Genomic DNA, 25,791 nt, shown 5'->3' with positions numbered 1-25,791 from the left:
GATTTTTGGCAAGAGGCAGCCAGGAAAGGCAGGGACCGACCTGCGGCCTGCCCCGGCTTCCTCCCCAGCCAGCGCCGGGGCAGGGCGGTGCGGAAAGGGGCCACCCCTGGCCCCCCCCCGATATTTGCGGGCTGGGGGGACGCGTTGTCCCCGCGGAGTGCCAGCGCCCAGGGATGGGGCGAAGGCTTTGCCGTCCCTTGAGGGGTTGCGGTCTCCTGGGGAAGGGGGCTCGCACCCTCGCCTCCCCTGGAATGGCTCTGGGGCCATCGCAGGGGCATCCCCGTTTGGGGACACGCCAGTGACACTTCTAAAGAGGCAGACGGGGCACGAAGGCCCTTCCTGGGGCAGTGACCCTCCCCGCCAGGCTCAAAATGCAGGGCACGACGGGCCCCTCTGCAGCGGCATCAGGCCTGCAGCCACCAGGCACACGACACCACGGAGCCGGGGAAGGCGATCCGAGGCGCAGGTGGGGGTCCCGCTCCCATTTTGGGGGGCTGTGGCGGCTCAAGGGGAGCCAGGGTTGGGGCGGGGGGGGGACAGGGAGGTGGCCGGACTCCTGCGTCCTCTGGCCGGACGCCTGGGTCCTCCGGCCGGCAGGGCTGGAGTGCCACCTCTCGGGAGAGCCGGGAGAGAAACAGCAGGCAGGCAGGCAGCCTCTACTCCAAATTTTAATGAAACAAATAAGTTAATAAGTTAATCAAGTGAGGTAACTACTTCTGGCTGAGGAGGTCTGCCGGGACCAGCCAGCCCCGGGGGAGACGGCGGGGCTGAGGGGTGGGGGTGGGGTCCTATGAGTTAGTTCCTGCGTGCGGCTGCGGGCAAAGCTGTCGCATGCACCCTCGCCCCGTGGCCGGGCACCCACGGCACCCACGCAGCGACCCACCCGCCTGCCCACCCACAGCACCCGGCCGTCCCCTCGTGCCCCCGCTGCCCCCACGGCCCAGCCGGGGGGACGGGCACCCCCGGGGCGAGGGGGCCAGGGTGGTGCAGGAGCAGGGGTGGGGGGGGCTGCAAGCGGCTCTGGCACGGCCCGCGCTGGCCACATGCACTAACGAGGCAAGAAAAACGAGCAGGGTCAGGGGTCCCTGCTTGCCAGGAGCGGAGGCACGGGGGGGGGGGGGCTTGGGAAGGGGGTGTGTGTGCAAATCCCACGGTCCGAAGCCCATCAAGACCCCCCGGGATCCCCGGGCACGCAGGAGCAGACACCAGCCCCAGCTTGGCAAACTTTGGCACTACCACGATCGCTTCCAGCCTGGCTCAGCCCAGCGGTGCGGGACTGGAAAACGGTCCCAGGTTTTCCTGGGGGGAGTGGGGCAGCGCGGGAGCTGCTGTGGCTCTGCCGCGAGTGGCATGCGGGGAGGCACGGCCAACACCACTCTGTCCCCACCGGGCAGTCCCGTCCCCCCCCAGGTCCAGCCGGTGCTCCCCGGACCACAGAGGGGATGGGGACATGGGGAGGGACAAACCGAGCACCGCGGGACCTCTAAGCAAGAAGGAATCCTCTAAGCAAGAGCAGGTTCTGGGACATGAGAGGGAGGGATGCTCCTTGAGGACCACTGTCCCCATCACCTCTGCCTGCATCCCTCCCTCCTCCACAGGCGCTGCCCAGCCCCGTGGCCCCAGGGCCACCCTCGGGTGGAGGTTTGTCACCCAGCCCCAAGCCCCCAGGGCACCCAGGTGGGCCCCCACGGGCAGCAGGATCTGGCCCTGTGTGCTGGTAGGGGGGGTTTGCTTATTGCCTATGTCCCCACGGGTTGCTCTTCCTGGGGGTGTTGCATATTAAGACATTATTGCATAAATATATATATATATCTTCTATATATATATTGCCCTGGGAGCATGCACGGGCAGGCAGAAGGCTCTGCTGTGCTTCTAGAAGTGCAGCCGCAGCTGCAGCGCTGCAGCCCTGCGAGCAGGGAAACAACCCAGGCAGAAGAGAGTGAGGGGGGGGACAGACCCCGCTCAGTGGACTGGGGCGGGGGGGGGGGGGCTCTGCCACTGCCCTGACCCGGAGTGACAGAGGTAAAGCCACACTGGGTCGTGCCCCAACGCCCTTGCTTGGCACTGGCAGCAGAAGGGAGATGAAGCCTTGCATAGCTGGCGGTGGTCCCCGCTCGGCTCTGGGGGACCAGGCAGGACCCCACTGGGGAGCTGGACATGTCCTGAGGGCTGGGGGGTACGACCCAAACCCCAGGGGCTGGAGCCAGTCTGGAGCATCCCCAGCATGGCTGGGGAGCGCTTGAGGCCCCAGGAGCTGGGGGGGGATGTGTGTCACCACCCCCCGGGAAGGGCAGGAGCATCCCAGGAGCGTGGTCTGGCCATGCTGCAGTGCCACGGGCTCCCACCCCATCCCCAGAGCGGGGACCCCGCTGCAGCCATGTCCCCACAAAGGACGATTTGGTTCAAGTAACGTGGCCAGGGACGTGGCTAGACAGAGCTGGGCGATGCCACGCTGCTCCCACATCCCAGCATCCCATCCCACCGGCTGCACGCTGGTGGGATCCGTCCCACTGCCTCCCCGCTCAGTCCATGTTGGCGCTGGCCGACCTGGAGATGTTCAGGGTCTGGGCAGAGACCGAGATGTCCTCGTGGTCCACGGGGCTGTGGTAGTCGGAGGTGATGTCGGGCTCGCAGGGGGGCACCTGCACGGCGGCCAGGCTGAAGGAGTTTATGGAGCCCTTGCGGAGGCACTGGGAGTAGAGACCGAGCAGCAGGTCCAGCTTCTGCTCAATGGACTGCACCTGCAAGGGTGGGCAGGGCTGAGCGGGTCCTTCCCCACGGGAAGGGGACCCGGGGGGTCCCACTTCGCACCGAAGGGACAGTGACATGCTCCCCGGCGGCCGTCCCCTCCTGACCTGCCTCTCCACTTTGACCACTCGCCCCATCATGCTGAGCTCGTCCACCAGCTCCGTCTCCAGCGCCGGCTTCTCCCCCTTCTCCCGCATCTTCTTGTCCGCAGCGAGGGCCCCCCTGCCCACGATCTGGTCCACGCTGGCCGGGAGGGAAGGGACACAGCCCATCACTCCCAGCAGACCAGAGGGCATGTTGAGACCACAACGGATCACGATGGGATTCTGGGAACATGTCCCACCCATCGTGATGGGCCAGCACCCTTCCCAGCGGGCATGGCTAGTGGTGGGAGACCCAGGGGAGCCCAGAGCCCCCCCCCCTGCTGCCTTCAGAGCAGCTCACCGCATCTGCAGGCTCTTGATCCTGCCCAGCATGTCCAGGTGGCCGGCCGAGTACTGCTCGATGACGTCCTTGACGTCGTAGGGACGCAAGGTCTCCTTAAACTTCCTCTTGGCCACCAGGAACTTCAGGATCCTGCAGGGACACCCGGGCTGGCTGCAGGGCACGGGGGAGGACCAGGGGTGCCCGCGGGCTCTACGCTGGGGGAACGGGGGGCACGTGCAAAGCACCAAGGTCCCGATCGCTGTCCCCATGGGGGTCTGAGCCAGGAGCCGTCCCTGCTCCTTGCCCAGCTTGGCCACAGCCATGGGCTGCACCGGGGCACTCTGGACAGGTCCGGTCATCCCCAAGGGCCGAGAGCTGTGGATCTAAGGAGGTAAGGATGGCAGCACGTACGCTGGGGGATGCGGGAGGGGATGGTCTCACCTGACAGCCCGGATGAGGGTCTTCACTGCTGGCATGATGTCCTCGAAGGTCAGGTCACAGTGGGAGCTCTTCTCCTCGCTGCTGTCCTCCGGCGGGCAGTCGGCTGTGAGTGCCAAGAGTGGGTGGGTGGAAGACCCTAAGGGCTGTCCCTCTGTGCCCCCCAAAACACCTGCAGCCCCCCAGCACGACCCCACAGCCGGACCCAGACCCCACCACTCCCCAGGATTTACCCTCGACCGGGGTCCGCGGCTTGAGCCTTAGGGATGCACGGAAACGGGTCCGGTCATTAAAACTCCAGCTCTTCTGCACCTTGGTGGGGCTGGAAGCCTCGGGGATGTCCTCGGTGCTGGGGGAGCGGTGCAGGGGGGGTCCCAGGTGCTGCCTGCCCCGGCTGCCCTGCCGCTGCGAGCTGCTCAGGCGGATGCGGTCCTTGATGCCCATCTTGTTGCTGCGTGGGAGAGCGGGGTGGGGAGCGTCAGGGGTGACCGGGTGCCGGGGGGGGGGACGGGGATGGGGACGGGGAGAGGAGTGGATCCCTGCTGCGGGCACACACGGTGCCCACTGCGGTGGGGCTGAGGACGGGGGTGGCTGTGCCGAGCTGACGGAATGCCCCCGGCACACGACGGGCACGAGCTCACGTGCAAGGCAGGCCAGGAGCAGGTGGTACCACGTGCCCGTACAGGAGCAGCTCTGGGGTTACTCCTTTAAACACCATTTTTTTTCCCCAAGAGAAGAGAAAGGAGGAGACAGACAGACAGGGAGAGCACAGACAGACAGGTACGGCGGCGGGTAGGACACGCAGCAGAGCCGCCGGCAGAGCAATCGGCCCCAGTCCCGCAAGGAGCAGCCCTGCTCCTGCCCCATTCCCGCTGGCATGGGGTGTTCTGGGGCACCCAGCCGGGCCCCTTCATCCTCCTCCTCCTCCTCCAGGCTGCACCACCTAATTCAGGTTTGGCTCTGGTGGGCAAGCGGAGCAGCCCCCTCCTGCCCTAATGCAAGCTCTGCTCCTGAAACCAGCTGCTCCGCTGGGTCGGTGGGGGGGACGACAACAGGCATCGTTTATGTAGGACCTACACAAAAATACCATCTGGTGCTGCCTTTTGTGTGATGTGGGACCACGAGCACACCTCGGGACACGCAAGGAAGCCAAACAGACGCACAGCCCTGCAAGTGGAGGAAGCCGAAGCCGCGGAGGATGCGGAGCAAAGCCCACGCCTGCTGCACAACAGGCTCCACAAAACCCCGACGTTTGTTTTGGGGAGCCTCCTGGATTTCCTGGACCAGGAATCCCAGGGCAAGGCAGGGGTACAGGCAGGGCACTGGGCTCCCAGCCTCTCCCCATGCAGGTTGTGGGCAAACTGGTCCCAGGCAGGCAGGGCAGTTCTGGAGGACAGGTAGGGCTGTCCCCCGGGGGGACCAGGCTGCAGGACAGACGTGGGACAGCGTTTATCCAAATGCCTCAATTTGCTGTTGTTGGACTCGGCAAGCCCGGCACGGCCAACAGACCAGGCTCATCCGTGCTGCACGGAAGGGGAAACTGAGGCAGGGCAAGCTATGGGAGCCAGTGGGAGACGGCAGGGACAGCCAGCTCAGCCCAGGCCATGCAGAGACCCCCTTGCCCTGCAGAAGGATGACCCTTCAGCCTCTACCCTCCTCTGCCCCACAGTCGGCAGGCAGCCCAGTACAGAGCACCATGCACACCCAGTGCTCCCCAGCCCTGCGCAGCCGCCCAGCGCAGGCAGTACCTCCGTCTCCACGTGCCCCACGTCCGCAAGAGCCTCCTCTTACCACTAAAGATCGGGCTGGAGGGTCAGGGCAGAGACACAGGAAAAAACGAGAGTTAGCCCGTGGCCGGGAGGGAGCGGAGCATCCCGGGTCACCGCGTCTCCGACCACCCCCCCACCCCCCCAGGCATGCCAGCACCCCAGTGCGTGGGCGCAGGGTCCCTGCCTGCCACCGGTGAGCATCTCCCGCTGCACCGGACCTGGCCACGGTACCCCCTTCTGCTGTGGAGGCAAGAAGCACGAGTGGAGTTGTTTGTGTAGGTCCTGCATAAACACTAACGCCCGCCCCGCAGAGGAAAGTCCGGTTTCTCAGCGGCGGAGCTCTGGCAAAAAAGCGATTTGGTGACGGCACGTGGTGCCGAGCAGCTGAACGGTGGTGACCCTGCAAACGCCGCTGCGGCTCTGCGGACCCCCGGCCCCTGCCCGCTTGCTGCGGCCACTGCCGGGGGCGAACGTTACCTGAGGCGTAAGCACTTGGGGGGCTGCACGTCCTCCTCCTTCCAGCTTGGGGATGAACGGGGGGGTACAGAAGGTTTGGGGGTAGGTTGGAGGGATGGAGAGGAGGAGGGTGAGCAGGAGAGGGGAGGAGAGAGAGAAGATGAGATGTTACGAGAGGTGATGCTCGTGGAGGAGATGGAGGAAGGCTCAGGCCCCCCTGGGTGGGATGGCCGGGGGGGTTGCAGTCCCTCCCCTGTCAGCTCCCGGCTGTTCACTGGGAAACCGAGCCCAGGCCGGTGCTGCCGCAGGGAGAAGCCCCCCCAAGCCCATACTCACCTCGGGGATGGCAGGGGGAGCAGGTCCCCCTCGGCCCCACACCTGCAGCCCCACGGCTCGGCACATCCCCACGCCACGCCAGACCTCCCACAGCCCCGTCTCCAGCGTCACGGGGGAAACTGAGGCACGATGCCACGGAGGAGCAGCGCTCCCTCTTCCCACCTAACCCCGACACTGGCCCAGGGCCCCATGCCGTGCCGATGTCCTGGGTGGGAGGCCAGCAGCCGTGGTGGCACGCCGGGGTCTCCAGGATGCTCTTCGGCCAGAGGAGACCGGGGACATGGTGCCATGTGGCGTGGCAGCCCCGAACCCTCTTGTCTCTTCTCGTCGGCACTGGGGCAGCTCGGCATCGCTGCTCCCCGCTGCTGTGGGCATGGGGAAGCCCGTCTTGGACTGCAGGAACTGGTTTTTGCTCCTTGCCTGGCTCTGCAGCAGGGCCACGCAGCTCCAGCCCCGACGGGCTTGCAGCGCTGCCTTTGCAGGGCCATTTTCAGCCACGCTTGGCTACCCTGTGCGAGGTCCCGGTGCCGTGGCCACGTGAAAAAGGAGCTGAATGTTGCAAGAGGCTTCACGACGGGTACAAGAGCCCAGAGTCTGTTCGCAGGGACCAAATGTGCCCCCTCCGGAGCTGGGAGCAATGCCGGCAGCCAGCGGCAGAGCTGGAGGGATGCTCCAGCACGGCACTGGGTGGGGAGTGGGACCGGGGGCTGCTCCTCTGGGGTCCGGTCTGGCGGTGACAGGCACCACGGTGGCATCGCAGGAGGACAGAGACGAGCAGAGGAGAGAGGGCAGAGAGGAGGGAGAACGTGGGGCCGTGGGGCTGCACCCTCCTACCTTTCCCCTGAACAAGCGGCAGGGCTGATGCTTTTCTGGCCAGGGGTGAAGGAGTGATAAGGCGGTGGGGCTCCGTCAGGCAATTTTTTCACCTCTGAATTCCTAAATCCTCCGTTGCGGACTCGGTGCAAATGCTCAAACATTAGGACCAGCTCTCTGAGGTTGGGGTTAAATAAAAACATGGAGAAATTAAACTTTCCAAAGCAAATGAGATGAGCAAACCAAGGCTGAGCAAAGCCGGGTCCTCCTCTGTGCAAACCAAAGCAAAACCAGAACAAAACGAGAAGCAAAAACCAGCACTTTCTTTCAAAAGACAGTTTCTTAACAGCTCGGGCAGCAGGTTGAGGCAGCAGCGGGCGCTGCTGGCACCTGGGGGTGACGGTGCTGGGGAGGGGGATGTGCTGGGAAAGGGTCCCACAGAGACTGGCCACTGGCAGAGGGGCTGGACCCGTGCTGAGAGGGATGGGTCAGGCAGGGGCCAGGCAGGACGACCACCCTTGCCATGGGGTAGGGGACAGGGGGACCTGCCACCGTCTGATCTGGGGGTCTGGGCATTGCTGGAGCAGCCAGGAGGAGAAAGCTCAGACCCGGCTGGGATCGAGCCTGGCCCTATCCCTGCTACAGGAGAAATGGCTCCTGGCACAGCAGGAGGGGCTGGCGGACCCCCCGTGATGCCCACGGCAGGAGAGCCCGGTACCACGCTTGGCAGCGATGCATGGGAAGCTGGATCTCCTCGGTCAGGGACAAGAGGGACTCGCTGCCAGGGCTGTTAAGAGCTCTGTCTTTGAAAAAATAAAGAGGGAAACAGAACAATGAATTTGTCCCTGCAAAGGAACACATGGCTGGAGGCACAGGCAGGCGGGAGGGCACTGCCAGCCTGGGGCAGGGCTCGGGCACGGGGAATGCACGGCGGACCCCGGTTGCGCTCGGTGTGATGGGAACGCAAAGGGAATCCAGAAAAGCTTCGGAGAGTCTTCGATCCACCCGTGGTGGCAACATCCCAGGGGCCACAGGAGGGGAGAGCCCTGCAGGGCTCCCCGCTGGACCCCCCCATAGGTCCATCTGCTCTGGCACCACGCTTGGAGCCGGCTCCTGGCCGGCTGCAGCTCCGTCGCCACAGCCACGAGGTCCCCGTGGCCGGCGGCACCGTCCTCTTCCCTGTGGCGGTGCTGGAAGATGGCTATGGATGGGGCGAGAGAGGACAGGGTTGGGATGGGTGCCGGGCGCTGTGAGGATGGAAGAGGGTGTTGGACATTTTGGCAGGTGCTGTGCTGGGACTCCGGTGTCCCGGGGCTGAGCAAGGTGTCCGTGCTGCTCAGCCCCACCGAGGCCTCGGTGGGTCCGCACGGCCCCCCGTGGCAGGGGCTGCTCACGTTGCTCATCAACCTGGGACCCCGCAGGGACCCCCGCAGCCCTCGCCCGCACCCTGCTTACCTGAAGGAGGGCAGGAGGCTGTCGTAGTAACACCACGTGGCCGTCAGGTACACCCGGCTGATGTCCGTCGAGTACAGGCGCCAGGCAGCCTGCACGGGAACGAGAGCCCACGGGCATCGGGATCAGCCCCTGCAGGGGCAGGAGGTGAGATCCGCCCCCCCCCCACGCCAGCCCTCTCCATCCCCCTTGGCCACCAAGGGCAGAGTCCGGCCCAAAGGAGCCAGCTGCCAGATGTGGGGGTCAGGCATTCGGGTCCTGCCTGCAGCAGGCAGGGACAGGCAGAGCAGACGGAGCGGGGGACGGTGGAGCATCCCCGGGAAAGGATGGGGCAGGACACGCCAGCACTGCGCTACCTGGATCAGGTTTGCCGCCGGAGTCCGTCTTTTCTCAAAGTGCTTCTGCCGATGCTGCTCCTGCACTTTGAGGGCGAAGCCGGAGCCCAGGATCCCCTGGGAACGGGAAGGGGACGGGGTCCGTGGGTGCCGACCACGCCACCGCCTCCAGCCAGGAGAGATGGGGACCCTCCCACCGCAGGGGTGGGATTTGGCCCCTTTCTCCCCAATTTCTACAGGGCAGGAGGCGCAGGGACCCTCTCCCCCGTCCTACTCACGGCAGGCAGCGCGAAGAAGGAGATGCCGAGCAGGGCGAAGCCGGCCGCCAGCATCCGTCCCAGCCACGTCTGCGGCGTCTTGTCCCCGTAGCCGATGGTGGTGAGGGTGACCTGCCCGGGGGCAGAGCAGGGGGAAGCCTGGAGGGAGCTCCCTCGCCACGGCCCCGTCCCACCCTCCTCATCCCCTCCCGGGGCTGGGGGACCGCCGGTGGCCGAGCTTACCGTGCCCCACCATAGGGAGTCGGCGTAGGTGGCGAATTGGGCATTGGCATCCTTCTCAGCCAGGTAGACGAGGAAGGAGGCGAAGATGAGCACCAAAAAGCCGATGTACCAGGCGGTGATGAGCTCCTGCCGGGGCAGGAGAGGGATAAGAAGGGCTCGGGGACGGGAGTGGGGGGCCATGCCGGGGACCCCCGCATTCCTCTACCTTGCTGTGGGCGTAGACGACGGAGCCCAACAGCTTCCAGGTGCCGCCGCGACGGTCCATGCGCACCATGCGCAGGATCTGCAGGAAGCGCATGCTGCGCAGCGCCGAGGTGGCGAAGATGTTGCCCTGGGTGCCGGCGGCGATGACGGCCACGGAGGCGATGAAGACGATGAAATCTAAGGGACGACGAGGGTCAGGGGGTGCGGGCTTTTCTCAAACACCCGTGGTGTGGGTGACACTGCAAGTCCCCAAATCTGTGCTCCCCCCAAAGCTCCCCCCCCACACACCCCGGTACCTATAACGCAGAAGGGTTTCCTGGCAAATCGGAAGCGTCCCCTCCAGCCTCGGTAGCGGCAGCAGCAGCCGGCCGCCCAGACGCGGACGATGTACTCCATGCCGAACACCACGATCATGACGAACTCCTGTCGGGGGGTCGGTAGAGGAGGGTGAGGTGGGGAGGGCAGGACGGCGTGGAGGATTCAGCTGGGTGGGCGGCTTTGGAGGGGACAAAATGAAATGCTGGTGCTGAGGATGGGACGGTGCCGGGGGTGGGGGGAGCATGGTGTGTGTCCCCCCAAGGCCACCCCCCTGGCACAGCCCTGGCTGGAGCCATCCCGGGGGAATCAGGGCAGCGAGACGGGAGCTGTGGCCGTCGAGCCTGTTTGAGCAGCCCGGCTCTCCTACCTGTGCCAAGCTCACACCGAGCTGGGTCCTTTTCCTCCGCCGTCAGCATTGTCCTCCTACCTCTCGCACAAACAAGCCCCCGTTCTGCTTACTCGCGGGAAAGTCACAAGGACCTTCCCAATTTAGTCTCCATCACTCGGAAGAACTCCAGCGTCAGCTGTTTCTGACAGTTTGGGGGAAAGTTGCCTTTTTTAGCCCCTCCTGCCCTGCCTTTTCCAGCGGTTTATGCCTCTCCGCGCCGCGGAGGTCCGGCTGCAGTGACGGGCCACCCCGAGCCGCCCAGCAACGAGGCCACCCTGCAGCTTCTCCCCGATGTGCCGGAGAGGCTGCCGTCATTAACACCAAGGATCAATAATGACATTTGGGCTGGGGAAGGGGTCAGAGGGGTTTTGTCCATGATCTCGGCCAAGTCTCTTGGGGTGTAATGTGGAGACAGGGAGTCCGAGCGCAGCTCCGCTCCCCACTTACCAGGATGAAGAGGCACTGGTTGGCCAATTTCTGGTGCTCCTGGATGGTGGAGAAGACCGACAGCACCAGGCAGCTGAAGACGAGGAGGAATCTGGAACGAGAGCGTGTCAGCGCGGGCATCGGGGCTGGCCGGGGGGAGCCCAGCCTGCAGTGCTGGCCCTTGCTCACAACCTGACCCCCCCCAGCTGAGATTCCACGGCCGTGGCTGAGCCACCATGGACACAGTTTACCCCTAGATGGTGGCATGGAGCAATTTGGGAGCCCACGAGCAGCAGCTGCCCGTGGGCGCAGAGGCAGGGCTGTGTCTAAAGCCTGTCTGTGGCACTGGGATGCCCAGCGCAGGCAGCACCTCCCTGGGACCAGGGCAGCAAGCCCACGGCGGGATCCCACCATTCCTTGGACATCCCTCCGGCACAGCCGGGATGGGATCTCTGCCCAGCCTCGGCCCCTCCAGGACTCGTGCCCAGAGGGAACATCGCTCCCACTGGTCCCCCCTGTGATGGGGACCAGCACCGCATGGCACCCGTATCCCAGTCCGGGCTGGTGGCACAGCACATCCCCAGGCACCGAGGAGGAGGACCAGGCTCCGGCAGACATGGGGCTCCGTGCCAGGCTCCGGCACAGCCCTGCAGCCTCTGTCCAGGCAAAACAACTGCTAATTAAAAGCAGGGAGGGAGATGGGGTGGGGGGTCCCAAACCGTGGCAGCGTGCTGCTGCTGCAGTAGGGGGACCAGAGCTTCTCCTGACTGTCCCCGGCATCGCTGCCACCGTGGGGCCACGGGGGCCGCCTGGGAACAGCCGACCTGGGGGAAGAGTTAACAGGGAGCTGCTCTGGGGCTAGCTGTGCCCGAGAGCTGGGTTAAGATGTGAGGGGCTTTGGCCCATTTAAAATAAGGAGGGGAAAAAAAAAAATATAGACTCTGAAGCTGAAGCAAATCAAACTCCAAAAATACATTTTTTCCCCTGATCCAGCGATTCTAAAAATGGAAAGCGGAGGGCTTGTGCCACCGGCCCACGTGACGGCATGCAAAGGGCCACTGCTCCACCAGAGCCGGCTCCGTAACGGCACGGGGGGCTCCGGGCACCCACAGCCCCACCGGGCACCGTGGCCCCACTGTGCCACGGGGAAGCACCGCCGGCAGCACCGGGGCCGCCAGGCTGAGGCCAGCAGTGCAAGTGAGGTGGCCGTGGCACCCTGTCCCTGAGCTGGTGGGCACCCATCTCACCCCCCCGGCACCATCTCCGCTGGGTGAGCAATGCCCACGGGACCCATCAACGGTGCTCCAAAGAGTGCGGGGGGCTCGGCTCGGGGAGATGCTGCCCGACACCCACTCAGGAGCTCTTTCCCATCTCTTCTTGTTGCTGATATAGGGCTTTAGAGCCAAACCGGCTGCCTGGGCTGGCCGAGGGGTGAAAGCAGAGCTGACCCCCACGTCTGCCCCAGGGCCGGCGGGGAGGCACCGGGTGACGCGGGGGGAGAGGGGACGATGCTCCCATGCGGGCCAAGGGGACCCGGCACAGACACTAAGCACTGGGGGTGAGGAGAGCCGAGGGCCCCCCCAATGCTGGGACACACACGTACCCACCCACCGAACCCACAGTTTGTGCTGTGTAAGGCTGGGGGGGGTCCGCAAACCCGGGCAGGGCATGAGGGGGCTGCTGAGTGCCCCATGCCCACAGTGGGGCGAGGCGGGTAGTACCCAGCTCAAAATCCAGCATAAAGGGGGACAGGCAGGCCCCTTCCCCAAAACTGCCATGAGGGGAAACTGGAAATGGGACCGACGGCAGAGAAACCCCAGAGAACGGGAGAAGGGCTGGATCCAGAGCACGGAGAAGGGAGAGCTGGAGCGACACACCACGTCCCAGCTACAGCAGTGAAGGGGCCGGGGGGGTCGCAGTTTCGACAGTGCCCTGCCCTCGCTGCGGAGGACGATGCTCCTCTCCCAGGCACTCCCCATCTGCAAGGCAGAAGGCTGGAGCCAGTTCCATCTCCCTCTGAATTATTAATCGAGCCCCTTTCCTCCGGCACAGCAGTTCTGCCGTTAACTCCTCCGGCAGCCAACGGCACAGCCGGGCACGCCGGTACCCCCGTCCTGCCCGCACCGGCACAGAGGGCATCGGAGCCGCGGGCAGGGAGCACCGAGGAGGTCACCGCCATCCCGGCCACAGCCTTTGGTGTGAGGAGCAAAACAAGACCTGGCCGAGCAGCCCTGGGCAGAGCCTTTCCGCTTTGTGCATCATCAGCAATAAAGATTATACAATCAGGATTTAGCAGGCAATTACATGGGCAGCGAAGCACAAAGCAGAAGAGAAGGCAGAAATCTCCCAGCCTGCAAAGATTTGTGCCTCTCACCCCGGCTGGGGAGCGGGGAAGTCAGGGGGGGGGGGTCCCCGGTGCCTGGGCACACGCTGGTCCTGTGGGGACGTGCTGCGGGTGGCCCTGCCTCGGGCAGCGGCGAGTCACGGTGGTTTTGCACCCCACTTGTCACTTGTCCCCACGGCAGCACCACGAGCAACCGGACCGGTTGGTAAAGCTGCCGTGCCACGGAAGCCGTGATGGAAACCTGCATCCTTGGGCTGGGGATGCCTCCTGCCCAGCCGCCCTGGTATCCCGCAGGATTCGGTGAAGGATACAGGCATGCGAGGCCCCACGGGGCCGGCTGGGAAAGAAACTTTCTGGGAACACATCACCTGCTAGGAATTAACTTGTAAAGCCTGGGCAAACGCCCCGTCCCGGCTGCTGGCAGGGCCTAAGCGGCTTAGGGGAAGGGTCAGATGCCTGAAGGCAGCTCCGTGAGCCAGGAACCAGCCGTGTCGTGTCCCCCCCAGTCCCCCCTCGGAGCGGGCAGCCCTCCGGGACAGAAGTGCTGCTCTCAGCAGCTCTACCCTGCACCGAGGGCTCGACCGACCTCTCCATCAAACCCTGAGTGGTGCTGGCAGTGCCAGGCTCCCCACCGGCACGCTCCCCCTCCCAAATATGCTGCTCTTCTCACTCACCAAGCAGGGCCAAAAAACAAAAACAAAAACAAAAAATAATAAAAAAATAAATAGGAGTGCTGCCAGGGAAAGCAGGGATGGGGCAGAAACGATGGGGCAGGACCCGGCAGGAGTCTCACTGTCCCCCCGCTCCCCTGCGCCAGGGTCCCGGGGGATGGATGGAGCAGATGCTGTTGTTGCTGAGCCGGTGCATCAGCTTTCCTCAATAAACTTTGCATGGCCAGCCCCCACCAGCCGGCAGCCCCCTCCTCCCGCTGCCACCCTCACACCTCCCTGCTGGCACACGTCCCCGTGCGGGAGGGGACACGCCGGCGGCAGCCTGGGCACGGGGACGGGACCCCTCCAGCTCCTCTCACCCCTGCAGGAGCAAAGCCTGTCCGCAGGAACACTCCTCCCCAAAATAATAATTAAAACCCGGCGGGGCGCCCGGGTTGGAGAAGGCGAATCTCCTCACATTAATCTTCATTAGAGCGGACTTCGCCATATGCTCTTGCCCGCATCGGCAACGCGGTGCCGGCGGAGGAACAGGTGAGCCGGGAAAGGTGCTGAGCTCAGGGGAAGCGGGGCCAGGTCAACCCCGGCCAGCAAGGAGTGGTGCTGGGCAAGGGGCACCAGCCAGCACCCAGTGCCCACCCGAACACCCCTGGGCAAACGGGCTGCACCCCGGTATAGCCTGGGCAAAGCTGTGCCGCGGCACCCCGGTGCAACCGACGCTGATGGGATTGTGATGCTCAGAGCCTGGGCAGCAAGGATGGCACGTCACCAACGAGCAGCCGGTGTCCAGGTTGGGAAGGGGGGGGTAATGGTGGGCATCCCCGTGCCCTGGCGGGTCTGGCCTGGACCCCGTTTTGGTCTCCGCCTGCAAAGAAGCCCAGAGCCAGGGGCGCAGGCAGCGTCAGGGAGGCTCGTGCTGACAGCCCAGCAATAAGTCAGCGGAAAGAAAATACCACGCGCCGTAGGATAAACAGCTCAGCCAGGGGACGAGCGAGCAAACAGCCTCTGCTGAATGGCACAGCTCCCTTCCCGGGCCAAGCCTGGGCCCATCACGGTGCTGGGTGGCAGCACTGGGTGCCCGGCCAGGCTGTAACCCCCCCAGCTGTGCCACCGTGGGAAATGGCTGTTTGGACCAAAACTGCCTAAGCCCAGCTCCGGTGAGGATGGGGACAGGGATGGGGACGGTACTTTGCTCTCCAACCTCCCCAGCCCGTGAGGTTCAGCTCCCCGAGCACCGTTCGCAGCTGTATAAACAGAATGTCTTCTAAATCCCCCGTCCCTCGCTCCAGCGGCCCTTTAGGAGAGGTGGAGCAGGCGGCCTGTCTGCTCTGGGCGATATAAATAACCGGGGTGTAGTGGGCCTGTTTGCACCCGTAACCATGGCAGGGTCCATCCCACACCGTGCCACAGAGAAGAGAAGCAGAAAAGCACCGAGTGTTTCCCCACGGTCAGGGAAACTGGAGCTGGAGCCAGGAGCCCGCCAGCCTCCCAAACCCCAGGACACGCTCCGAGCCCAGCCCCGACCTGGTTATCAGCGCCGGGAGAGGAAAGGTGCTGCTCCGAGAGTCCTCCTCACCCCCAGACCAGAGGGTACCAGGGTGGGGGGAAGGCAGGACGGGGTGTTTCCAGCACCCTGACATAGGCTAGAAGCAGGGCTGGGACAAGGAGCCTGCCTGCAAGCTGCGCACCTCCTCCTGCAGCCCCGCGGCACCCACGGCAGGGACCCGGCAGCACCCACGGCAGCAACTCTAGACAACATCCCACAGCGCACGGGAGCCGATGGCCCCAACATCTCGGTGCTTTGGTGAGCGGGAGCCAAAGCCTACGGACGGCATCATCCATCACCCTTGCACTGCATGGCTGTATCCCCCACGCCACCCACGGCCCCCCAGCACCCCCGTAGTCCCCACGGGGAGCACGGTCACAAGGCTCCTGCGGACGGTGCCAAGACGCTCACACGGAGCAGCCGAGATAGTTTTGCTCTTGAATCATCTGGCAAGGAGCTGGCTTAAGGCGGGGTGGGGAAGAAAACCAGGGTGTTTTCAGATGCAGCTCCCGTGCCCTTGCACCCCAGGAGAAGGATCGGGGCCGGCCCTACCCTCCAATTCCCGGGGACTCTGCAGGGGACGGAGGATCTTTGGGGCACAGGGACATGAGCGGCCCCAAGAAGTCGAGGCAGGCTGAGACCCCAAATGCATTGCCCGGAGGGCAAAAGCACCCACAGGCAGAGGGGGCAGGTCTGGGCACTCGTCCAGCCCCACTCTGACCCTCATCCCCAGGGATGGCTGCTTGGAGGGACAAATAACCAAAGCCTCTCCAGGGCGACCGAGCATCTGGGCAGTGGGGCTTGCCATCGGGGCCGGCCAGCCTCGGGCACCCAAACTGGCACCTTGCGCTCTGGGCTGGGGGGTCCTAATGGGAGCAGCAAGAGGGGAAAGGAGAAAAAAAAAAAAAAAAAAAAAAAATCAATGCGCAGTTTCATGTTGCGCCAAAGTCGCTTAATTTTATGCCCCGGTGACACTGCATCAGGCTGGGGAAACTGCTGTGCCGGCTCCTCTTCCCGCTGGCATTTCCCCCAAATGCAGCTCCCGTTTCGAGCCCAGGCAAGGTGAGGGGGGCCAGCCCCGGGAGCAGAGCCCCCTGCTCGAAGGGCAGAGCTCCAGCAGCGGCAGGTTTCGGCTTCCCCGGCCCCTTCTATTTTGGCCACACAAGCGCAGCAGCCGGATAGGAAACCAGCCCCCGTGGGGGATGCTGGTGACAGCAAGTTAAAACCCCAGGGCTTAATAGAAGAGGTTTTTACCAAGCAGGCGGTGGAGAGCCAGCAGCGAGGGGGGGATGAAGCAATTTCCTTGCAAACCCACCTGGGCTCCAGCCCTTCGAACTGCCTCGGGTGGGTTGGCAAGGGCCTGGGCTGGAGCTGCCGCAGGCACCGACCACAGCGGCAATCCCCAGCGCGGTGGGGAAAGCACTTTCCCGCTTAGCCGAGCGGTGATGGAGGGATGCGGTGAGATAGGGGAGCACGGCAGAGCTGCGGTACCGTGCCACTGCCCTGCAGCGGGGCTGGGATGCAGCCGGGGTGGCAGACCCATCCTGCCCACCGCAGCCCTCTCCCATAACAGGATCCGAGAGAAACTCCAGGAGAGACCGGCTGTCGGCAGCCTTGTCCCCAGCCAGGAGCTGGCCGGTGCACGGTGGGGGGGACCTGCCAACTGCTACCCTGCACCCAATGCACCCCCAGCATTCCGCTGCTCCGAGCCAACGAGGATTTCCCACGGCCCCGAGGCTCCCAGCCAGCCCCAAGCCAAGGAGAGCCCATGCCTGGCATCACCCACCCAGTGCCAGGATTCTCCCAGGGCTCTGCCGGGAGCTGCCACCCCTCTGCCCCCACCAACGTACGTGGGGACCCGACACAGCGAGGGCAGGGATGCCACGGGACAGCCACCCTACATGCCCGAGGGATGGGCTCCCTCCGAGCTCGGCGCTCCTGTCCCTTCTTTGCCCCAGCGTGACACTTTGACAAGGTAAATAAAACCCCATCACCCCCCCCCCCGCAGTACCCAGGTGAGGTGCTGGCAAGAGCAGCGGGCAGAGAAGGTGCCCGACTGGCCTGGCACAGGGGACGGTGCTTCAGGCAGGGGGTTGCGGGTTGTTACCGGTGCCGCCGGCTCAGTCTTCCCTAATTTGCTCCAGGTCAAACTGTTCTTTATGAAAGCGCTCCTCTAGGAAATGGAAAAGTGCTGAGCTGAGCTTCTGGTGCACCCAGCAGTTTCATAACCACCGATACGAGCTCCCAGACCCCATTTTCCATCGGGGCGGCAGCACTGGGAGCCACTGGCCGTATGCAGGTGCTGGCAGATGGGGAAAGGGTGCCAGCGAGCCCGGCTGCAGGGACAAGCCACGAAAACCAGCAGTAACAGCTTGAACTGGAAATCTGGCCGGTGCGGCTCTAGGCTGCAGGAGACCCCTTGGCAGGGCAGCCCCCGGCCGACAGGACACGCAGCCCTCAGGCCGGGCTGGCAGCGGTGCCCGTGCCAAGGGCAGCAGCTCTGCCCGGGAGCAGGGCAGTCACTGACAGCCACACGCAACTAAAGGCACGAGCTGGGAATGAGAACAGCCTTCCCGTTTGCTTAAGAGGTGGAGATTGGAAAAGGAAGTTTTGATTTGCCTTCTGGCTCTAAAGCCTTTAGGTTAAAGCTCTGGTCACACTCCCAGATTTGCTCTGTAAGCTCCAGGGCTAGAAACTCTCATTTCAAGAGGGCAAAACGCAGCTTTGCAAGCCCGGCGAACGAGCCGAGCCCAAGTGCGTGCCTCCACCAGGGCCCTGCCGTGGTCAGCACGGGCTTAGAGGTGCAGCCAACACCGCACACCTCAACGCCGGCTTTACGCCTGCACTGGCACCCGCTTTCGCACCATCCCCTTCCTGCAAACCATGGGAGCCTGCAGGGGCACCCAGCCTGGGGGGGGGGGGGGGGGGGGCTCCGAGGGGCTGCAAAGCCCCGGCAGAGCCCAACGATGGGTCTAAGCCCCCCCAGCCCATCGGACGGGGCTGCAGGCAGATGCCCGGCACAGCTCGGGGGCTGCAGAGACGGTGCAGCCACCAAAGCGTCCCCCTGCAAGGTGGAGCAGCACCAGCCCAGCCCAGAGCGGGCGTTGGGGACGAAGAAGCTATTTGGGATCAATTTGCCGACAGAAAGAGACTAAACTTGTCCAATAAACGGTATCGGCTCAGTCCTGCTACGTGCTCCCAGACACTAAACTGCTCAGGGGAGGGAAGTGCTTCGCTTCTCAGCGGGTATTTCCATTTTAGCAGTTTTCAGCCCTGTCTCGGAGCCAGGCTGCTCGGGGGGAGGCAGCGCACAGGCGTGACTCAGAGGACGGGTCCTGTGACCGGTGCTGCCCCAACCTTGGGTGACCTTGGGCTGTGGGCTTCATCTCCCCCGTGCCTCAGTCCCCCGCAAAGTGGGGGTAACGCCTCCCTCCTCTTTTTTTAAAAAAAACACCAGTCCTCAGCTACTGAGGCACACAAATCATTCCCGAGAACTTCAATACCCAGCACTGCAACAGCTTAGCAGCTCCCATCTGCTGTGGGAGAGAAAAAAAAACCCAAAAAACAACTAAAGCCAACTGTGAAGAAGCCAGAAAGGAGCAACATTTACAGGAAAGGTTTCACAAAACAGACCTCCACACCTTGCACCCACTGCGGCATCTTCCCACAGGCTTCGGGAGGGGGTCCCTGGCAGGATTGACTGCCCTGCAGCGTACCTCAGCCATAAAACCACGAGAGCAAGCGAACACAAACCCTTCCCCATCCCAGTAAATGCTTAAAGAGGTTTTGCTCCCGCTACCGACTGCTGCGCATCTTCCCACACGGGCCAAAGCCCATCTCCCAAAAGCTGGGGGCGGCAGAGGGGGGACCCGGGGCTTGGTGGGCTCTGCAAGGGGAACCGCTTGGTCCGATGCGGTTCTTTCTGGGGCAAAACGTGCCCAGGTCGGGAAGAAGAAGGGGTGAAACGCGCTGGGGCACACGTGTCTCAGCTGTGAGATAAACGAGGGGATTTCTCTTCCCGAGGCCGGCAAGTACCTATGCAAAAAAAAGTCTGATCCCCCTCCCCTAGCAGGAGGTTTTGTCGTTATTAATTCCTTGCTGGAAAAGCGCTTTCGAGGGCGGTATTTGCAAGGCAGGTATTATTGCCGAAGCACGCTGCGGAGGTGTCGGCAGGCGTTACGAATGGGCCCCGGGCTCCTCTCCCAGCTCCCCGGGGAGCTCAGGTGCCCTCTTATCCAGTGACAAATTCATCCTGCCACCTCAATGTGCTAACTTAGGCAAGACCCACTTTCCTGTCTCTTAACGAGCTCCAGCTCGCACACCCCGCTAACGACTCAGCGCCGCATTACCGCTCCTGAAAACCCAGAGAAAAGCAGTTTTTTGGCTCATGCTCTCGGAGAGGGTCTGCGCCCAGGCAGGCTGTGGGGCACGGTGCACGTGCCTGGCACACACCAAGCACGCGTGTAACACACGTGGGGGGGAAAAACATCTCCTTCCTCATGGCAATGGCCGGGCAGGGAGCAGTGGTGTCCCGGCAGTGTCCCAGCAGCGTAGCCGGAGCAGAGTGAGGGTCCTGAGTCAGGGCAGCCAGAAGAGCCCCCCATTACGGGACCCCCCCCCTCCCCTCCCCACAGCCTCCGGGTGCATTACAGACACCCCAGCTCTGCAGCCCCGTCACAGCCCTCCGAATAAAAAACCCCAAGGGGCTGAATTTGTTCCTCAGCCCCAAGCTGAGCCCGTGCATCTCGGAGAAGATTCTGCTTTGTAGAAGCCGCTGGATGCCCCGATCCGGCGAGGAAAGCCGGAGCAGCACCACAGCGCCCGGGAAACCGCGTTGAGCCAGGGCAGGGAGCAAGAGCTGCTCCTGGGAGCATCCCAGGCTCCATCTCTGGAGAGGGATGTTTTAGTGCTGGGGATCAGCTGAGGACCCAGGAATGGGCACAGCTCTCGGGGTACAGCGGCCGGCTTGCGGCCTTTAACCGGGGACGAGACCACCCATTCCCTGCTTTCTCCCGTCCCATCCGGACACGGCTCCGGGGATGTTGGGCTGGCACTTCTGCTTGTCCCAGCACCGCTACAGGCACACAAACAGGCTCCCTGGTCCCATCCAGACCACCCTGTCACCCCTTCAGGGCACTTTTGAGGCTCCCCACGGGCTCCGAGACGGTGACCCAAGGTTCCCTGGGGGTGCCATCAGGAGGGGGCTCACCATCCCCGGGCCACCCCCCAGACCCAGTCCGTCCCGTCCCCCCGGGGGGGACACGCTCACCTCCTCGTACCGGAGCCCCCGGTGGACTCAACTCCCCCCCCCCCCCCAGCCCAGCCGGTGGCGGAGCTCCCCCAGCTCCCATCGCACCGGTGCGTCGTGTGTGTCGTCGTGTCCCCCCCCCCCCGCTCCACCACCAAACTTCTCCGGTGGAGCCCGGGGCTGGGGCGGGGGGGGGGGGGGACGACACACACGGACACGCCGGTGCCCGGTGCCGGGGCTCGCTCGGGGCTCCTAATTACTCCGAAATCACTTCCACCCCCCCCACCGGCCACCGGCAGTGCCCGGTCCCCCCCGTCCCACCGGTTCCCCCCCCCCCCCGGTCCTACCGGTCCCACCCCTCCCGGTCCTACCGGGAACCCCCGGTCCCCCCGGGAACCGCGGAACCGGTCTTTGGGCTATGGGATGCTGCGACCGGTACCCGTCCCGCTCCCCCCCCCCCCCCCCCCCCCCCCGGGACACCGGTACTCACATGAAGACGTGGTAGACGAAAGCCCCCCCGCGGGGCCGTTCCAGCACGTTATAAAGCCAGTTCTGCAGGCGGCGACGGTAACAACGTGAAGAACCGGCGGGGGGGCGGGCGACGGTGCCCGGTCGAGGTCCCACCAGCAACCCCCGGCGGCGGCGGCGGGGCGGGGGGGTCCCACCGGTAGGTCCCGTTCCTTCGGTCCGTACAGCCGTCAGCGCCGTTCCCCGCCGTTCCCCACCGTTCCCCGCCGCCGCCCCGGCCATGGCGGACCGCCCCGCTCAGGGCACCGCCGGGACCCCCCCCTCCCCCCCGCCCCCGGCTCCGCCGCCGCCTCCTCCCGCTCCGTTGGACGGCACCGCCTCCCCCCCCCCACCCCCCCCCACCAACGAAGAGCCCGGTGTCGCTCCCCGGTGCCACCTGCCTTTAGCTGCCCGGCGCCGGGACCTCCCCCCCCGCCCCGCCGCCCCCCGGGGCTGGCCCGCCCCGCCGGTACCTGGCCCCCGCCCCCGGGATTCTGCCGGGACCGGGGGAGGAGGAGGATGGGGGAGAAGGGGGTACCCCCCCCCCCCCACCACCACCTTCGCTGGAAAACCAGCAGTCCGGTTTGGGGGAACCTTTCCCACGAGGTTCCCGGGGATCGGGGTCTGCCCACGGTACCGGGCAGAGTGTGGGCTGGCCAGAGTCCCACGAGGGAGCATCCCAATCCGTGGGGTGCGGAGCATCTCTGGGGCCAGTGTCCCTGGCTATCAGGTATGGAGCATCCCAGTCAGAGAGCATCCAAGGCATGGAGCATCCCGGGTATGGAACATTCCAGGCACGGAACATCCCGGGCATGGAGCATCCCGGGCACGGAGCATCCCGGGTATGGTGCATCCCAGGCATGGAGCATCCCAGGCATGGAGCATCCCAGGCATAGAGTATCCCGGGCATGGGGCATTCCAGGCATAGAGCATCCTAGGCATAGAGCATCCCGGGCATGGTGCATCCCAGGCATGGAGCATCCCAGGCATAGAGTATCCCAGGCATGGTGCATCCCAGGCATGGAGCATCCCAGGCATAGAGCATCCCGGGCATGGAGCATTCCAGGCATAGAGCATCCCAGGCATAGAGCATCCCGGGCATGGAGCATTCCAGGCACGGAACATCCCAGTCATAGAGCATCCCGGGCATGGAGCATCCCAGGCATGGAGCATCCCAGGCATAGAGCATCCCAATCATAGAGCATCCCAAGCATGGAGCATCCCAGGCACAGAGCATCCTGGGCACAGAGCATCCCGGGCATGGAGCATCCCGGGCATGGAGCATCCCAGGCATGAGCTTTCCAAGCCAGCCAGCATCAAACCTCTCAGGCTGTCTGGCAGCAAGCACCCCAGGCCCAAGCATCCCCCTTTCCTCTAGGTCCAGGAATTGCTGGAGGCACCGAGGTTTCGAGGGACATCAGATACCTACAGAGACACTTTGTGTTGCTTGGGAAGGGAAGGGCACATCCTCATCCTCCCCATCCCAGGCCAGGAGCCCTGCCGGAGCCCATTCCCCCCCCCCCGGGGTCCCTGCAGCAGGCACAGCTCTCCCACGCCCCTACCTATCCATCCTCCGCAGACTCAGCTTTGAGCCAGGCTCCGAGTGTGTTTCCCAGCCAAGACCCACAGCTATTTGCTCTTCTGCCTTATTCCCCTCGGCTCCACACAACCTCTCACTAACAGACCAGGAAAGCGAGGCACGCTGCTGGGAATCCCCTTTCCAAGGAAGCCCGGGTCAGGGGTGCCCCATCCCAGCTGTAAGCACACGTTCTCCGCACCTTTGCAGAAGCAGGGTCCCCCCCACCCCGCATGGGTGCCCCAGGGCCCGTGCTCCTGGAGAGGAGAGCAAGTTAAAGGCTTTGGTCAGTGAATTATTTAACGTGGCGGTTGGAGATCCTGGCACCGGCGCGGGCCCTCGTGAGCACTGCGGTATTTGGTAGGTCTCAGGAAACACACACAATAAATAGACAATTTTATTTACTTCGGCATTGGGGGAAATGGTGCTGGTAAAACCCACCCCAGGAGCCAGCCTGCAAACCCCCTCTCCAAGGATGTCTCTCCCTCCCGCCACCAAGCAAACCCCACGGCAGCGAGAGCTGTGCCCGTGGAGGCTGAAAACCTGTAAATCCAACCCAAATTCTCCCCGGTGAATCGGTGGCGTCTCCACCACGCTCCCCTCCAGCCCTAACCCCTGCAGCCCCCTCTGAACGTGCTCCCCAAGGGGACGCAGCCCCTGGAGCGTGGCCCCGGCTGCACACAGGGTCCCCCCCCCCCCCGTCTCACCGCCCCCCCCAGCAGATGCTCCCAGCAGGCGAGCCACCGCGGCGGGAGCACCCTGACCTTCATCCCGCTGCCGTTTGGTTCAGCGTATTCCCCTCAGTCGCAAGGTTTAAGTTTCACCCGGAGATTGATTAAAGCCTCCGGGCTGCGGAGGGGGCAGAGTTAAGGTGACCTGGAAAGAAAGGACTTTGGCCAAGGTGGGCGCTCGCTTGAGAGGAGTCGGGGGAATTGGGGAGTTGTTTTATTCCTGCTGCTGCTTCGCAGCTGGATGGGGAATATCCAGGCTGATGTCCCGGGCTTGCCAGGGAAGCATGGGCAGAGCTGTGTTCCTAAGCGAAGAACCACTGATTGTTTTTTTAAACAAAGACGTCACTTCTCTAAATTGTTTGCTGGAATCGGTGGGCTGCTAATAAATTAGGGGAGAAGGCGTGCTACCACCGCACACCAGCCGCGCTCTCCGTTACTGTCGCTTTCTGGCCTCCTGCAGTTTTGCTTTTGCAGGTTAGACCCCGCGCAGCCCCCGGTAGCAAATGAAACTTTGCAAGGTTGCAGGCGCAGCCACCCAGGGTCAGCGACGCCAGTTGCTCCCAACTGGGCTGAGCACCCGGGAATGGGATAATGGGGACCCGGAGCTGGTGCTGAGCTGGTGCTGTGGGTCACCGTGCGCGGGGAAGGGGCAGGTCCCATTCACGCCTTGTCGCCTGCCTGGATCCTGGGAATCTCCATTGATCCTGGAGCTGGGAGGTTTTGGGATGGAGCCGGAGAGTTTGAATCGACACGGTACCAACCCATCCATCAGAACCGGCAGAGGTTTTGGGAAGCCGTCCTGGGCTCTGCTGGCTTCACCCTCCCAGCCTGCCCGGCCGCGGGGGTCCCACAAGACCCACTCGCATCCTCCGGTCCCGATGAAACTTTAAAGAGGATTTCCGAGGCCGGGTGATGACGAGCAGGGAGGCCTGCGTGCTTGGAGCCTGCTGCCCTCTTGGGATTGCAGCTCAAGTTCCTGGCACGGATGGGAGGCCGGGATTTGCATCTACAGGATTTCCAGTAAGTTTTGCAGCCCTGGTATGCAGCTGCAGGGCTGCGGAGAGGGGCAGGCAGGACCGGGGCGGGGGGGACCTGGGACTCCTCACCCTGGGAACGGGGACAGGAGTAAAGTCCCAGTTTGGCTCCCTGGATGGGGGGGATGCTGGGGAGTCCTGGGCAGAGCCGGGGGTGGCATCGCAGAGGGGGGAGGATGCAACCAGCCCCCTTCTCTGCGAGGGAGCCTAATTTGGCACTCGGTGGCCAGGACAGGGCAGAGCTGAGGGCAGGTGGCCCCAGGGGACCCAAGGCTGGCATTGCCCTGGGAACTGGGTGAGCACTGGGGACAGCCGGCAGCGGTGCGGGGAGCAGGGTGGGGGGGGGCTGCGGAGCACCTGCTTCTGCTCAAGGCTTGGCCTCGGCCCAGGGCAATTAGCTCCCGGCGTCGGTGCTCGCACAAGCTCTGACAAACAAGGGCTCCCTCCCTCCTGCTGCTGGATGTGGGATGGGGACCCCTGGGGAACGGGGGGCTGCTCTGTCCCAAAGCCAGGGCAAACCCTCGGCCCGGGTCGTGGCACTAGTGCGGGGCTGCATCAGCGCTCGCTTGCCCTGACCCCAAGCTCGGAGCGACGCCAGCATCGCTGGGAGCCGGGGCACGTCCCAGAGAGGCTCCGTGGGAGGAACAGGGATGCTTCTGCCCCATTCTGCTGTAACGCCGCCTGCGTGGGAATGGGACGGGTCAGGGCCCCGGCTCCTCTTCCCAGCTCCAAAAGTGAGGAAGGAAGAAGGGACAAGGACTTCAAGAGAGCTTTGTGCCCCTGGGCTCTCCAGCAATGGCTCAGGAGCCTCAGGACAGTTCACAACCCAATCTCTCCAGTGGTGCTGGGTCCCTGTGAAGATGGAGGAGGGTCCTACAGCGGTGGCAGTGGAGAAGAGCCAGCACCGCTCCCCAACGAAACACGGTTTCCCGACGATTCGCTGCGGGTGGTGAACCCAGAGCCCGTGCCGGGAGAGGCTGCACCCGGGACAGCTTCACCCAAGCACCTTTCCCAACGTGCCCAGTGGCTCCCAGTCCCCACGGTGGCAGCGTGACCTTCACTGCAGCGAGTTTTTCCCTAGAAGAGGGTGGCTGGACGCATCAGCCCCGGGGAAGGGCAGCCGTCAGCAGCAAACCCCGCAGTAAACCGAGCGCGCCAGTTCCCGAGCGTCAGCGGCCGGCGCTCGCCCGTACCGGGGTTGTGCTTAGCTCATCACCCCCGAGGAGAAACGGAAACTCAAACCGCTCTTTGGGAGAAAAACGCTGCTTCCTCATCAGCTTTCATCCCCTGGGACCCCGGAGGTACAATTAAAGCTCTGCCACCTTCCTACATCGTCACCTGCCCCAGTTGCCGCTCAGCCTGGTGGCACTCGCCGAGCCGCCCGCAGAGGGTCCGGCGTCCCTCCCCACGGGTGCCACGGCTCGCCCGGCCTCTCGGGGAATGCGCGTTTCCTTCTGCATCGCCCCACGCCGCTCCATTTGTCATCACCCTCCCGCGGAAGATCAAACGAAGGCGTGTGTCCTTACAC

At 64.2% G+C, this 25,791-nt stretch overlaps 1 protein-coding gene across 5 annotated transcripts; it reads right to left on the bottom strand.

Moving 5' to 3' along the window:
• Nucleotides 1–1,985: 1,985 nt before the first annotated feature.
• KCNQ4 (potassium voltage-gated channel subfamily Q member 4) lies at nt 1,986–21,188 on the bottom strand. Of its 5 annotated transcripts, none has more exons than XM_049820266.1 (16): nt 20,906–21,188; nt 10,631–10,721; nt 9,774–9,900; nt 9,479–9,654; nt 9,274–9,399; nt 9,052–9,189; nt 8,795–8,890; nt 8,442–8,530; nt 7,008–7,163; nt 5,859–5,903; nt 5,361–5,417; nt 3,846–4,063; nt 3,616–3,718; nt 3,193–3,324; nt 2,856–2,991; nt 1,986–2,741 (listed from the first exon to the last, which is right to left on the bottom strand). In XM_049820266.1, exons 1-16 carry the CDS (start codon nt 21,163–21,165, stop codon nt 2,523–2,525), a joined length of 2,169 nt encoding a protein of 722 aa, XP_049676223.1. In that variant the 5' UTR covers nt 21,166–21,188; the 3' UTR covers nt 1,986–2,522. The 5 variants fall into 5 exon arrangements, with proteins under 5 accessions (XP_049676223.1, XP_049676224.1, XP_049676225.1 ...); XM_049820267.1 differs by having other exon boundaries at nt 9,052–9,162; XM_049820268.1 differs by lacking the exon at nt 5,361–5,417.
• Nucleotides 21,189–25,791: the final 4,603 nt, after the last annotated feature.

The sequence above is a fragment of the Accipiter gentilis genome, chromosome 17 (assembly GCF_929443795.1).
Source record: "Accipiter gentilis chromosome 17, bAccGen1.1, whole genome shotgun sequence".
Taxonomy (NCBI): domain Eukaryota; kingdom Metazoa; phylum Chordata; class Aves; order Accipitriformes; family Accipitridae; genus Astur; species Astur gentilis.
This window is presented reverse-complemented; position numbering and strand designations above follow the sequence as displayed.

What these genes read in the sequence shown, in the direction of transcription:
- KCNQ4 (XM_049820266.1), bottom strand. Translation starts at nt 21,165, where the DNA reads ATGGCCGGGGCGGCGGCGGGGAACGGTGGGGAACGGCGGGGAACGGCG. An exon ending in TCGTCTACGCCCACAGCAAG is followed by an intron (nt 9,400 to 9,478) that starts GTAGAGGAATGC and finishes CTGCCCCGGCAG; the next exon opens with GAGCTCATCACCGCCTGGTA. An exon ending in CCTTCTTCGCGCTGCCTGCC is followed by an intron (nt 8,891 to 9,051) that starts GTGAGTAGGACG and finishes TCCCGTTCCCAG; the next exon opens with GGGATCCTGGGCTCCGGCTT.